Source organism: Diachasma alloeum, unplaced genomic scaffold (assembly GCF_001412515.2).
Source record: "Diachasma alloeum isolate Michigan unplaced genomic scaffold, Dall2.0 Dall_scaffold_00179, whole genome shotgun sequence".
Lineage (NCBI taxonomy): Eukaryota > Metazoa > Arthropoda > Insecta > Hymenoptera > Braconidae > Diachasma > Diachasma alloeum.
Window position 1 is genome coordinate 2,588,338 of NW_021680345.1, and position 12,686 is coordinate 2,601,023.

At 35.2% G+C, this 12,686-nt stretch overlaps 1 protein-coding gene across 1 annotated transcript in view; it reads right to left on the reverse strand.

Moving 5' to 3' along the window:
* Positions 1-2,670: 2,670 nt before the first annotated feature.
* The window catches only part of LOC107042544, a 119,757-nt gene continuing 109,741 nt past the window's right edge, over positions 2,671-12,686 (reverse strand). The window contains exons 6-11 of the mRNA XM_015263612.2: positions 11,922-12,072; positions 10,282-10,488; positions 6,379-6,821; positions 3,468-3,634; positions 3,146-3,342; positions 2,671-2,857 (exon numbers count right to left, since the gene is read on the reverse strand). Coding sequence (XP_015119098.1) covers positions 2,780-2,857; positions 3,146-3,342; positions 3,468-3,634; positions 6,379-6,821; positions 10,282-10,488; positions 11,922-12,072 — 1,243 coding nt within the window. The 3' untranslated portion in view covers positions 2,671-2,779. The remainder of the gene's footprint in view (positions 2,858-3,145; positions 3,343-3,467; positions 3,635-6,378; positions 6,822-10,281; positions 10,489-11,921; positions 12,073-12,686) is intronic.

Genomic DNA, 12,686 nt, shown 5'->3' on the forward strand with positions numbered 1-12,686 from the left:
GAGGATAATTCATTGGGAATCAATGGGGGATCGCTCGGAATTCAATTGATCTGATGAACTCATCTTGTCTGGATTGTATTATGGATGAAATCATTCTCACAGATGGTGATATCACGACGAAACTTCTGTGCTGTTTGGAAAGCAGTGGAATTTGAGGAATAGTCTAGGTGGAATTTTCGGAGAAGTGGCGGTGGATTCGATTCGGGGGGAAACGACTATAAATTTTCAATGTTTTAGGTGTAGCCAGGGAAATCGGGTATTTAAGGCGCACTGTTGAAAATTTTTGTCTGAAATTTCCGGTACAGTTTTTGGAAATTTTTTTCGAATTTCATTAACACGGAAATTTCAAGGAATTTCGTCATTGAAAATTGAGAATTCCGGGGAAAAATCAAAGAGAACTGTAAATTTCAGTTCTATTTTTCTCTGAAAATAAATCATGAAATTTCAGATTTCATTGAAAAGTTAATGTAATTTGATACTGAATGTTCATATGAGATTTGAAATTCAAATAAATTGAGGAATTCTCGTCTTTATGCTGCTTAAAATTCTGAAATTTTACTGAATTTTCAGTGAAACCTGAAATTTCATGATTTTTTCCCCTAAATCGTATTCATGAAATTCCATTTTTTTTCTAACAATGTATATTCCAAGACAATACCACCCAAAAGTTAGTCTCTACAGATTTCGGAAAAAATTCTAATCTGGATACATTTCTCCTAGAAAACGACGTTGAAAATATTACGCCCTAAACCAATGAACTCCGAGATTTCGCGTGATTGATTAAGTTGTCATATCCTTCATCATTACCACGACGATGTAGAAATAATGATAATGAGGTTAATGAATCAGCACAATTAATTACCCCGCCAGGCCCAGTTTAATAGTAATAATCAATAATTCAGTGACAATAAATTACATCAATTAATTGATACTAATAAATCAACTGATGAAAATTGAAATTATTTTAACGATGGGAGGTCAAGAGATCTTTCTCTGTGAAACCACTCAATTCCAACCTATCGTTTAGTCACGTTCGACGTCATTATCAAGTCAACACAAATGTCATCGTAAAGATGGTGATAATACACCTTGATAATTAATTATTCTTCAATTACAGTCAAGGTTTCCCATTATCGACAATGAATTCCAAGGAATAAATTTAGATTGAACCATTTTCAATCATGAAATTTGTCAATTGGATTGCGTGAGAAAAATTGGAAAAAAACATGAATGTCATCGTCATTAAAATTCCATTTGGCCCAGAATTATTACTCAAGTATTATTTACTATACTCAAGTATTATTTTTTTTACAATCGGTGATTATAAATAAATGGTGTAAATTGTTTAAACTTTCGAAAACCTTATTGTTTTAGGCATAAAATAGGTTTCTGACAAAATTCTGATCATGAATAAATTTCTTACGATTCCGAACAAATGATTTTTACGGTGGAAAATTTATTATTTACAAATTTGTAATAGAAAATGCTCGTAATGGTAAAAAATTACAATTATTTAATTATTTCATCAATTTTTCTCCAAAAGTAAAGTTTCTATTTTTTTCAGATTTTTAAAACCTTTTCTAACGGTTCAATATCGAAATTCAAATTCAGACCTGCAAAAATTAAATAATAAAATCATTGCAAAATGTCCGGAAAATTAGGGTCAAATGGGGCTCAAATGAAAGGTTTGATATTCGACTACAAAAGTAGAAGAGCATTTCACGATGCTCGCTGACATTCGAATCACGCGCCTGTGGGTGAGGGCGTAATTGCCCCGAAACTCATAATTTTCCGAATCATTTGTTCAAATAACTTTCTTATGAAATCTGAAAAAAATCTGAACCTTATACGTCTTCTCAAGACAGATTTGATTTATCACCCACTAGGTTTTCCTCAATAGTTCATTATTTTTTTGGATGCCATTGAAATTTTCCTAATTGAGAGTGGGGTAACCTCAGAGAGATTATAGCTGGAGGGGTTACAAAAACATCCAAATGTCTTTTTTTTTCTTGAAACTGAGATCTGAAGAAAATTGATAGAATTCTCAATGATGCAGCATACTTAGAAATTTCTCCCACGAATTTTCCAATTTTTTTTCATCATTTTGACTTTTCAACCGAAACACCTTAAGTGGAGTTTCGAGTTTAAAATTTTCAAGAGTCTTAAGTTGTACCCTGACCATCTTAAGTCGCGATCTCAATTTAAGCCTTCTGAAACTCTCAAGTTGAGACTTTAGAAAGCCTCAAGTTAAGACTGCGCTGAGAAAAAATTCTAATATCTGAAACAAATTTACTTGGGACGAATAATTTTTCTCCAATCCCATAATTCTCCCAGGCATCGCAACAGACGTGGCCCGAGAAATGTGTCATGCCTTAAAATATTCTTGTACTCAAGTATAATTTTGTCGCAAATGAACGCACAAAAATCACTTAGAAGAATCGTCAATCTTCCATGATTTCTTGTTTTCACGATTTTTATGCACTTCTAATGTTTCAATATGTAATATATTCACGATGTAACGCGGAACGATAATGGTAGCTGAGAATTTATCCGAGTTCCGTGAGCGCAAACCTTCTCAGATTTAAGCCATTGAAAACAATTCACTTCTCTCAACTTGAAAAAACTCATTCGAGACTTTCACTAATTTCAATTGAGATCATAACTCCCAAAACAAAGCTTTTTTTAGTGCATCATATTCTATTTAACTTCCCCATTCCCCCAATCCAAACCGAATAACAATAAGAACTACAATCAATCTCATGACAACAACTGAAGGATCTCAACAAAAGGCAATATTCTCCTCATCAACTCCATAGCTTTGAATAATTTCTTCCAGATTCTGCGCCACTCCAAATACCTGAAACCCATGAATCAGAGCATTAATCGCCCAACGGCTCATCATCGAATGCAGAATACACTTATCTCTCTCAATTAATAACCCCAAGTCACCGTAGAAAAATGTAAAAATGAAAATGCGACAAAGGCCGCAATTTCTCTCGTTCAATGACGAATAAATAAACAGAAATGAATGATGAATACATAGCCTGACGCACATTGATTGCGATGAATAATACGAAATTATTATGAAACAAAATATTCATCATTGGGAGAATAAATGAATGCAGGTGGGAAATGATAAACTCACGAGCATTAGCAGCCAGACGATAAAAATTAATACGTCTTTGATGAGTAGACAGCAGAAGGACTTTCGATTATCGTTGTAATTCCACATTGTTGATGTTTCGATTGCCGCAGGAATCAGAAGCATAACGGTTGTCATACTTACTGCTGTAAATAAACCGAGTAATGACGTCATTTGTGGTACAGCTGCTGCCAGAAGGGCTGCAATTAGAAATCATAAATTAAACTTTATTATGAGTGGCAAATGTAGAATATCACGGTGGCTATTTGCATAATTAGTGCAGATGTTTTCAATGCCGATTATGATTATGTTATTGTTACATTACATGAAAGAATAACGCCGAGAAGACGGAAAATGATCTCATGGGTCTGATGATTTCTTCCGATTTTTCTCGCAATTATCGGCCAGAGAATGGTAACTGGCACATAATATTGAAGGCCGTATGTACATACCACTGACAGTGTTACCATGATTTTAACGATTTGCGCTGTGCTAAAAGGTGAGGATCGAGAGACAAGAAAGAGATATTACTGGGTGTGTTTTTATTATTGGAGGTCTGTGGTTTAGTGGTATTGGGGGACTCGAGACAAGTCAGACGTTTGGTTTCATTCTCGTTTCAAAATGTCTTTGGAGAGGAGAACTTCAGAGGAGTTCATGCGAACTGAAGAATTCCAAAGGATTATCGAATTTTACACTGAGAAGACACTACTAAACTAATTCTTTAATTCATTTGTATTGCGGTTTGTATTCATTGCACTCAAAAGAAGTATTTTGATAAAGTTCGATAAACCTTCTCCTTTTAAAGGTAACTTTGAAATAATAGAAATGGTTGGTAATTATCTACTCTAACCACTTCACTACTCGATCCTTCTGGGAACAAATTAAAATGTTCAATAGCAAATTTTATGTAAAACAAATAAATAAGTAGGTTTGATATTTCTACGAAATTCATTCTCCTCAAATTGTTTTTATGGAAATTCCGGGACTAGAATTTTTTCCTTTTTTTGGCTCGAATTTTTCAAGTGAAGGGATAAAAAAATGCAGTAAAAAAATTGGGAACATTATGCGGAGGGAAGTGTAGGAATAATTCTCAAATGAATTTGTTAGCTAATGCATTCGATTTCTTTATTGAATTTTTGTATGCACGTGAAATTATTAGTTTTGTAGTGAATATCATGTTTGTAGAACATGACATTTATTACATTCAAAGAAATTAATCGGATAAAGTTCAATAAACCTTCTCCTTTCAGAGGTAACTTTGAAATAATAGAAATGGTCGGCAATTATCTAATTCCCCTACTCCACTACTCGATCCTTCTAGGAACAGATAACAAAGTTCAATAGCAAATTTGTGGCGAAAAATAAATAGATCAGATCTTTCTTCTAAAATGGTTATTATGGAAATTCCTCGACTTGAATTTTCTACGTTTTTTTTGGCTCGAATTTTTCAAGTGAGGGAATAAAAAAAATGCAGTAAAAAATTGGGAACTTTATGCCGAGGGAATTATAGAGAAAATTCTCTATAGAATTTCCTAGTTAATGCATTTCATTTCTTTACTGAATTGATTTGATTATTCAATACATTCAAAAAAATTCTTTTGATAGAGTTAAATAAGCCTTCTCCTTTCAGAGGTAACTTTGAAATAACAGAATGGTTGGCAATTATCTACCCCAACCACTCCACTACTCGATCCTTCTGGGAACAAATAAAAATATTCAGTAACTAATTTCTTGTAAAAAAAATAAATAGGTCTGATATTTCTATACATTTCATTCTTCTACAATTGTTATGGAAATTCCTGGACCTGAATTTTCTACGTTTTTTGCTCTAATTTTTCGAACGAGGGAATAAAAAAATGAGAACTTTATGCCGAGGGAATTATAGAGAAAATTTTCGATACAATTATGAATTCACGTAAAGTTATTAGTTTCGTAGTGAATGTCATGTTTATAGAACGTGACATTCATTACACTCAAAGAAAGCATTTTGATAGAATTCGATAAACCTTCTCCTTCCAGAGATAACTTCAAAATAATAGAAATGGTTGGCAATTATCTACTCCAACACTCCACTACTCGATCCTTCGGGGAACAAAATCGCAGATTCTATCGCCGGTGCCCCGGCAATCAGTGAATGGATCGAATAAAAAATTCCCGCGTAACAAATTTCAAGTGATTGCTCTGACGTATTATCGCCAGAGTACTCAGCACTGGATTAGATACTCAAATCTGCCACAAAGTGGTGCAGTAAATGCTGATAATTACAAAAATTACATCTCTATTATTTCTGAAATATCTCAGAACTCATTAGGTTTACGAGAAAACACAAAAAGACCTTTTTTGTAGCTCTGAAATTTTTTCACAAAATACGGTTATCCCATTTTTTTCTCGAAACGCACGTTTCTGAGATATTTCGGATACACGGAGAGAAAAGGCAAGAAAAAATTATCTGAAAAATCAAAAAAAAATTTACTGTCCGAGTCGCAATGGTGGACAGAAATTGAATTGTATAAAAAAATACATTATGTGATGGAGAATTTACGTTTCGATAGGTAAAAACATTACGACTAAAAATCCGCGCTACTGTATCCGAAAAAAATCGATCACTGTTATGTTTCGATAAAAATTCAGGTCAAGTCCCAATTTTTAGTGGCTGGAAGACTGAGACGTCACAATTTATATGAATTTTTAAGTGAAAATGAATTTTCACTGCAAAACTCCCTTGAATTTTTAGGGAATTTCTTTAAAATTCTTGGAATTCCAGGAATTTTTGAAGGAATTCCCTCAAAATTCAGAGGAGTGTGGAATTTAAGGAGCGATTCCTCTGAATTTTCCTGACTTTTCATTCATTTTCCCCGAAAAATAAAACTGAAATTTACAGTTCGCACGGATTTTCCCATGAAATTATGAATTCTCAATGACAAAATTCCTTGAAATTTCAGTGGAAATGTTACGTGTTAGAAATTTCCAAGACCCTTACCGGAAATTTCAGTGGAAAATCGAGTTCGTTCCACGATTACTTGGCTCGTTCGCTAATTTTTCTCCAACTTTTTTCTCCGTGTATTCTTTCGTATCTTTCCCCTTAACATACAGTAAAGAAAAACCTAGAACGGAATTTCGTTCACAATTGCCTGAGATTTTCATAAATTTTATCTCAACATTTTTTCTCCGTGTAGAATTCAATTTCTTATCTTCCACTGTTCACCCCTTGACCAATAAAATAACCGATAACGTACCGTTCCCCAACAGGTAAATTCTTGATGACAGTGTCACAAGAATTTTCGTATTTGTTGTACCCCAGAAACCCGAAGATCGCATAAATAAACATGTTTATTATCATACTGGTCGCCAGAATCTTTCCCATCCTCTTGGGATTCTTCATCGTGTTCTCCAGTGGTAAAACAATCGACATATTGTAAATGGCGAAGAGAAAAATGCTGGAGAACATTGGGATTCCCTTGATACCGGTGAAAGGCTCGAGTCTCCCGACTTCGGGAAAATCTTCGATGAAATAAATCAAAGACCCGATTATCCCCAGGAACAACAAGACAGTCCCGATGACGGAAACAGGTATTAAATACTTGAAGTTTGGGACCATTGCAAGGCCACATAAAATCGGAAATATCGTCGCGACGTACACTCTAACGTCGAAATTGATTCCTGTGAAGTGCTCGATAATCTGTAAATAGAAGAATTGATTAAGATAACAATTACCCCGGCACGTGGACTTAATTTCCGGTGATGTATCTCGTACAATGGGACTCGGACACAGGAAATGACTTGTCTTTTTTTTCTTTCATTTTGACGTATGCACCCATCCACGGAGAGAAATATTTAATAAAAATGACGTATCTTTTCCGCGATTCCGGAGCGAAATGTGGTTGTAGGAAATTTTACCGAACTGTCACGGAATTTTTCCAGAGCGTTCGGTAATTTTTATCTGAATCTCCTGTGAAAAATTACCATGCCGTCACTTAAATTTTCTGAGTCGATTCCGTAATCGGTGAGCGAGTTGTGAGCTCCGTAATTTTTACTGATGCCGTCACTTAAATTTTCTGAGTCGATTCCGTAATCGGTGAGCGAGTTGTGAGTTCCGTAATTTTTACTGAATATTTTTCTCCGCGTCGTTGGAGATTTTATAAACATGGAACGTTCAATAAAAATTAATAGAACAATTTAGTAGGTTCGTTAGGATTTCTATTGAAAAGTTGCTATTCCGTTTGCAAATTCTATCGAAAAACGTCGCAACTTTTTTCCGCGATTGTTGAAATAATAATGTTTCAATGAAATTCCACGACGATTTTTTTCGATCAATTTTTTTTTCAATTGCTAAAAAACAAACGTCCATCTACTGGGCAGTTTACGCTATAGTGTGAAAATTTGTCACCAATGCAATAGAATTTCCAGGAAATGTACTAGAATTTCCTATTGTCGTTTCTCTCGAATTCTTTTACAGGCCCAGAAATTTATTTTCAAACAGATAACATTGATGTCATTTTCGGTGAATTCTTAAATCACGTATTTTCTTATCGCAATTCACGCTTGAAATGTTGGGTTAATGCTGTTTTCATAAACGCGCTACATTTTTTTGTGATGATGTCAAGAGTGTGGAATTAGTGAATCAGAGTTTTGAAAAGAGAAGAGAGGTAATTTGACATTTTCGACCTAATCCTCAGGTTGTTAGTGTGAATCATTGGTGTAACATTGAGCGGATCAATTTGTGAGGAAATGTAGCGGGAGTGGTGTTGCCTTCAAGTAGAAAAAAATCTATCTGCTTCACTCCGGATATTGAGAATTTTATGAATAATTCAGGATTTAATGACGGTGGGAGGTGATTTGCTATTTTTCCGCGATAAAAATCTGCTTAAGGATAATGATAATAAGTCATGTTATGTTCGCACGTCTGCAGACTTCCATCATTTTGTATTGAAGTGGTGGAACGTAATCGAAAAAATGAATACTTCAATTAATTTTATAATTATCTGCATCACGAGTCGTTCTAGACAAAAATATCTGGAAAACTTTTTCGGTACTGAAGCAATTACATTTGAAATTATGATCGGAAATATAAATTAAGTATATCTATAATTCAATTATTATCGTAATTTTATGTATAAATTATTCAAATTATAATAATTCACTGATAAATATTATTTATTTATATTTCTAGTCATAATTTTGAATGCAATTGTTTTAGTCACGAAAATTTTCTAGATATTTTTGTCTAAAATGACTCGCGTTAGAAATAATTGTATAATTAGTGGAACTATTCATTTTTCATTCATTTATCAAAATCCATGTTCCATTCATTATAATTAATATGAAACATGGATTTTGATAATTTTTACTCTGCAAAAAAATGGCCAACATAGTTACACATTTGATGTTTTATTTTAGTCATTATTCCTTGATTATATACACTGAGAGAAAAATCTGAAGTTCGATTTACAATAAGAAAATAGTTGAGGCATTTTGGTGAACGATACGATTTTTTTTGTATGCAGCACATAACATTATAGTAACTTCACAAGCGTAATTTTTGCAAATCAAAATGCAGTTAAACTGACCAAAGTTCAAAAGTAACCACGACAAATCTATCGTGAGGAGAACTATAAAATAGTTGCAAAGACTACATTCCATTGTAGTAATTACTTCTCCGGCCATAGTTACCGTAACCCATGAAAAATTGTTGAGGACTTTTTGACTATAATACGATGGTGATGGAATATAGTCAAAAGAATTATATTTTTCTCTCAGTGTATACGTGTCTAGAAGGAATCATTTTAAACCGAAAAACTAAGAAACTCCCTTTGTAGATGCGTAAATTTCCGTCAAAACCAATCTGACAGTCTTTTTCAAGATCAATCATTAGTGAGATAGTTACATAATTCAAGATAACGATCGAGATATGACGAATTCCACTATAAACTGTTTGTGATTTGTGAAATCTGTAATTATCTCTAAAACGAGTGATTTTAAAAATGAAGGTCAGAATCGAGACCATTGCCCTTTTGCGGTTGGGAACATAATAAAGAGGTAATGGTAAGAACAGATTTCAATGATTATGTTGCTCAAAAGCACTCGTTGCCAGGATATTTAGGCAGTTGGAAATCGAAAATTCGGTCATTTAATTTCGGGAAATTAAGGGTACTCGTTAATTAGGGGTCGTTCAAGGATTACGTGAGCAAATTTTTCGACAACTTTGACCTCTCCCCCCCCCCTTAATCAGTATATTCCCTGTATTGATACTATTCGGTCGCCGGGAAAACAGTTCCCTAAAAATAACTCATTCCCGGATAAACTTCATCAGGCACTTTTTTTAATACTAAAGATAGAAAAATTCAAACTAGTTGACCACTGTCTCTCCGGAGACCCCAAGCCATGTGCCTGACGCAATCCGGTCATTTTTCAGTGTCCCGAGTAATTACCCCACACTGGGACAAAAAAACGACAAAGTCCTCAAACAAGTCTTACTTGTGCGAAGAGAATAGTTTTTTGAAAATTATCAAAAAAGGATTATTTTGTGCTAAACATGCAGAGAGTGCGTCGGAATGAAAAATTTTTGTCGCAAAAATAGATTTAGTAGTTTAAACAAAACTACTCTGTACACGCAAGAAATGTCATTTCTAGCACTACTCCTTCGTTATTCGATACTCCCATACGTATTTTGCTCCCGAAAAATCTTTGTTTTATGGGAAACAAGAGATAGTAGTTTTTCATTTCGACTGTTTAATAATCACAGACAAGAAATCTTGTAGCTTAGGGATAAAATATTTATTGATAAATTTTCCTCTATATGAGATATTAACATAATTGAATCAAGTGGTAGTGGAGGGGGTAGGATTGTCGTGTATAGCTACGCAGTAGCTCTCGGCCTGTTTTGAGATTTCAAAACGTTTACTTGGCCGATACGCTACCGCGTATCTCGATTTTCATGCTGAAAAGGCACCGTCTGGTGTGAATTATCCGCCTCTTGAGCCAAATATTTCGTTGCTGTCGAAAGCAGAGCGAGTATTCATGCTTGAAACTTTCAAATGCGAACCAAACAAATTCTTTTTTGGTAATTTTCAACTAGCGATTTTGTTGGGCCAAGCAACACTTGTTTGACAATGTGTTTGTTTTTCTCTCAGTGCACGCACCTGTTGGCTCGAGGTGGCAATGTACAGAGTGTACACAACGCTCGTCTGGTACTGGACGAAGCAGACGAGTACATTAACAAATACACCGAATGCTGTTGAGTACTTTCGAATGCAGTTGGGGCCATGCTCGAATGACACACGAGCTGTTTCGGCGAAACTCAGCGATGATTTTCGTGATCTTGTGCATAGGTTCTGGGTGCACTGCACCTGCGGACAAAACGAGTTAACGATGCAGAGAATGGGAAAGGGAGGGAGACAGCTGATCATGAGTAGTTGGAGATAAAAAGGAGACGGAGAATGGGAAAAAAGGGGGAAAGAAAGGATGGCGTTGCGTAAAGTCATACGAGATTGAAATACACAATAAAATCGAGTCTCATGCAACGACTCACGTGACATTACCTTGATATTTTGTAGTCGGGGAGCTCCGTACATATGGGGATATGAATACAATTATTTTTGTTGCTACATGGTGGTGGGAGACGAATGGAAATTGTTCTGAAGGTTGTGTGGGGATATCTGGGGGGAGAAGGCATTTAGGAAAAATAAATTGCTTCCCCCTCTTTTTTCTCTAAGGGTCAACAATTTTTTGGGGAGAGTTTTGCGGTCTCGCGCGAAAATTTTAATAGAATAATCTAGAGCTTTCCAACATAAGAAATTTCGTTGGACTTTCGTCGGAATTCAATTATTTTAATTCTGTGAAGGAATCTATGTGTTTTTTATCAGGCCGATTTCTAGAGAAAATTACGCAACTTCGCCGTGCACTTTTCAATAGGAATTGTTTGCTTGATAGTTGTATGTGACTTATTTAGGTGGAATTTTTTCAATGATTGTTCTCTGAGAACGGAACACGACGATCAGAAAGCAGCATTTGACGAATTTCATTTCCAGCACTACTCCTTCGTTATTCGATACTCCCATAGGTATTTTGCTCCCGAAAAATCGTTGTTTTATGCGAAACAAGGGATAGTAGTTTTTCGTTTCGGCTGTCTAATAATCACAGACAAGGAATGGACCCTTAAATAAAACAATAATAATGATATAATAGCAATGTTGTAACTTAGGGATAAAATATTTGTTGATAAATTTTCCTCTATATGAGATATTTTCCTCCTGAAAAGGCACCGTCTGGTGTGAATTATCCGCCTCTTGAGCCAAATATTTCGTTGCTATCACAAGCAGAACAATTATTCATGTTTGAGACTTTCAAATTCGAAACAAACAAATTCTTTTTTGGCAATTTTCAACTAGCGATTTTGTTGGCCCAAACAAGACTTGTTTGACAATGTGTTTGTTTTTCTCTCAGTGTGAAGCTCGAATACGATAAAAATTTCCGGACTTTGAGAAGGAAAACTTCAGTCGAAAACTTTCAACAGTCTATGTCAATTTTTCTCTCAGTGTTCTTTCGTATTTTTCCTAGTCTCCTTCACCCCAGATTTCCAATATTGCAATTCCTTTCTTCATCACCTTTTTATTCATACAATGAAGAAAAATCTCGTGACTCAATTAAAAAACCCGCAGATAGCGATTAAACCCAGTTCCGTGACGCCAATATCCTTGAGATTATCGAACAAAGTGAGAGTGGAATGAAAGAGGGGATAATTGGTTTTGATAAAAGAATCATTGGAACATCGGCAACTCACTGTGATTACTGCGGTGTGGCAGCTTATCAGGCCTGTAACCACCGCGCATATAAGGGCCGTAGCGTAGCCAGTCTTTCTGAATGCATGTGGGAGAAAAAGTATGCCGCTACCGATCGAGGCCTTCAGCAGGTGCATAAACACTGCGGTGTCACTGTAATCGAAGGAATTACTCGGATAATTCACCTCTTACTTATTGTCACCCCAATTTCGCAGGCTTTTGGACGCAATCCACCGGTTTCAAGGACAATGATCATGGGGAAAATGGGGGAGTTTACTTGAACTATTGCAGTGGGTTGAGTGACGTTTAGGTATGAATTGTTATTTTTTCCTCGTACGAGTTTCGTTGAGTCAATAATCGTGCTGCGAATGGATCGTAATTAGCGGCCTCGGTGTCAGCCTTCGGAATTTCGCCAGGCTCATCCACTAATGAGTCCTCTGCTGCGTCATTTTTGTGATTAATTGTGCTGGAGATTGGAGAAATATTTGAATGAGAAATTTAAGCATTTGGCGGGGGGGGGGGGGGGGGGGGNAGATTTTTTTCGGTGATGAGCGATTTTAGGAAAAATTGAAAAACATTTTTGATGAGAAATTATTTATTAAAAATATTTTCTGATATTCAGCATGAAAATTAATCTTCACTGGGATAAATCATTAATTAACAAATGTTTAATTCATTAAATTACCTCAGTAGTCAGAACAAGTTTTCGAGACTTTTTTTCAAGAAAATTTGTTTATCTCAAAAAAATGTCTTTTGAATTTCTGCTT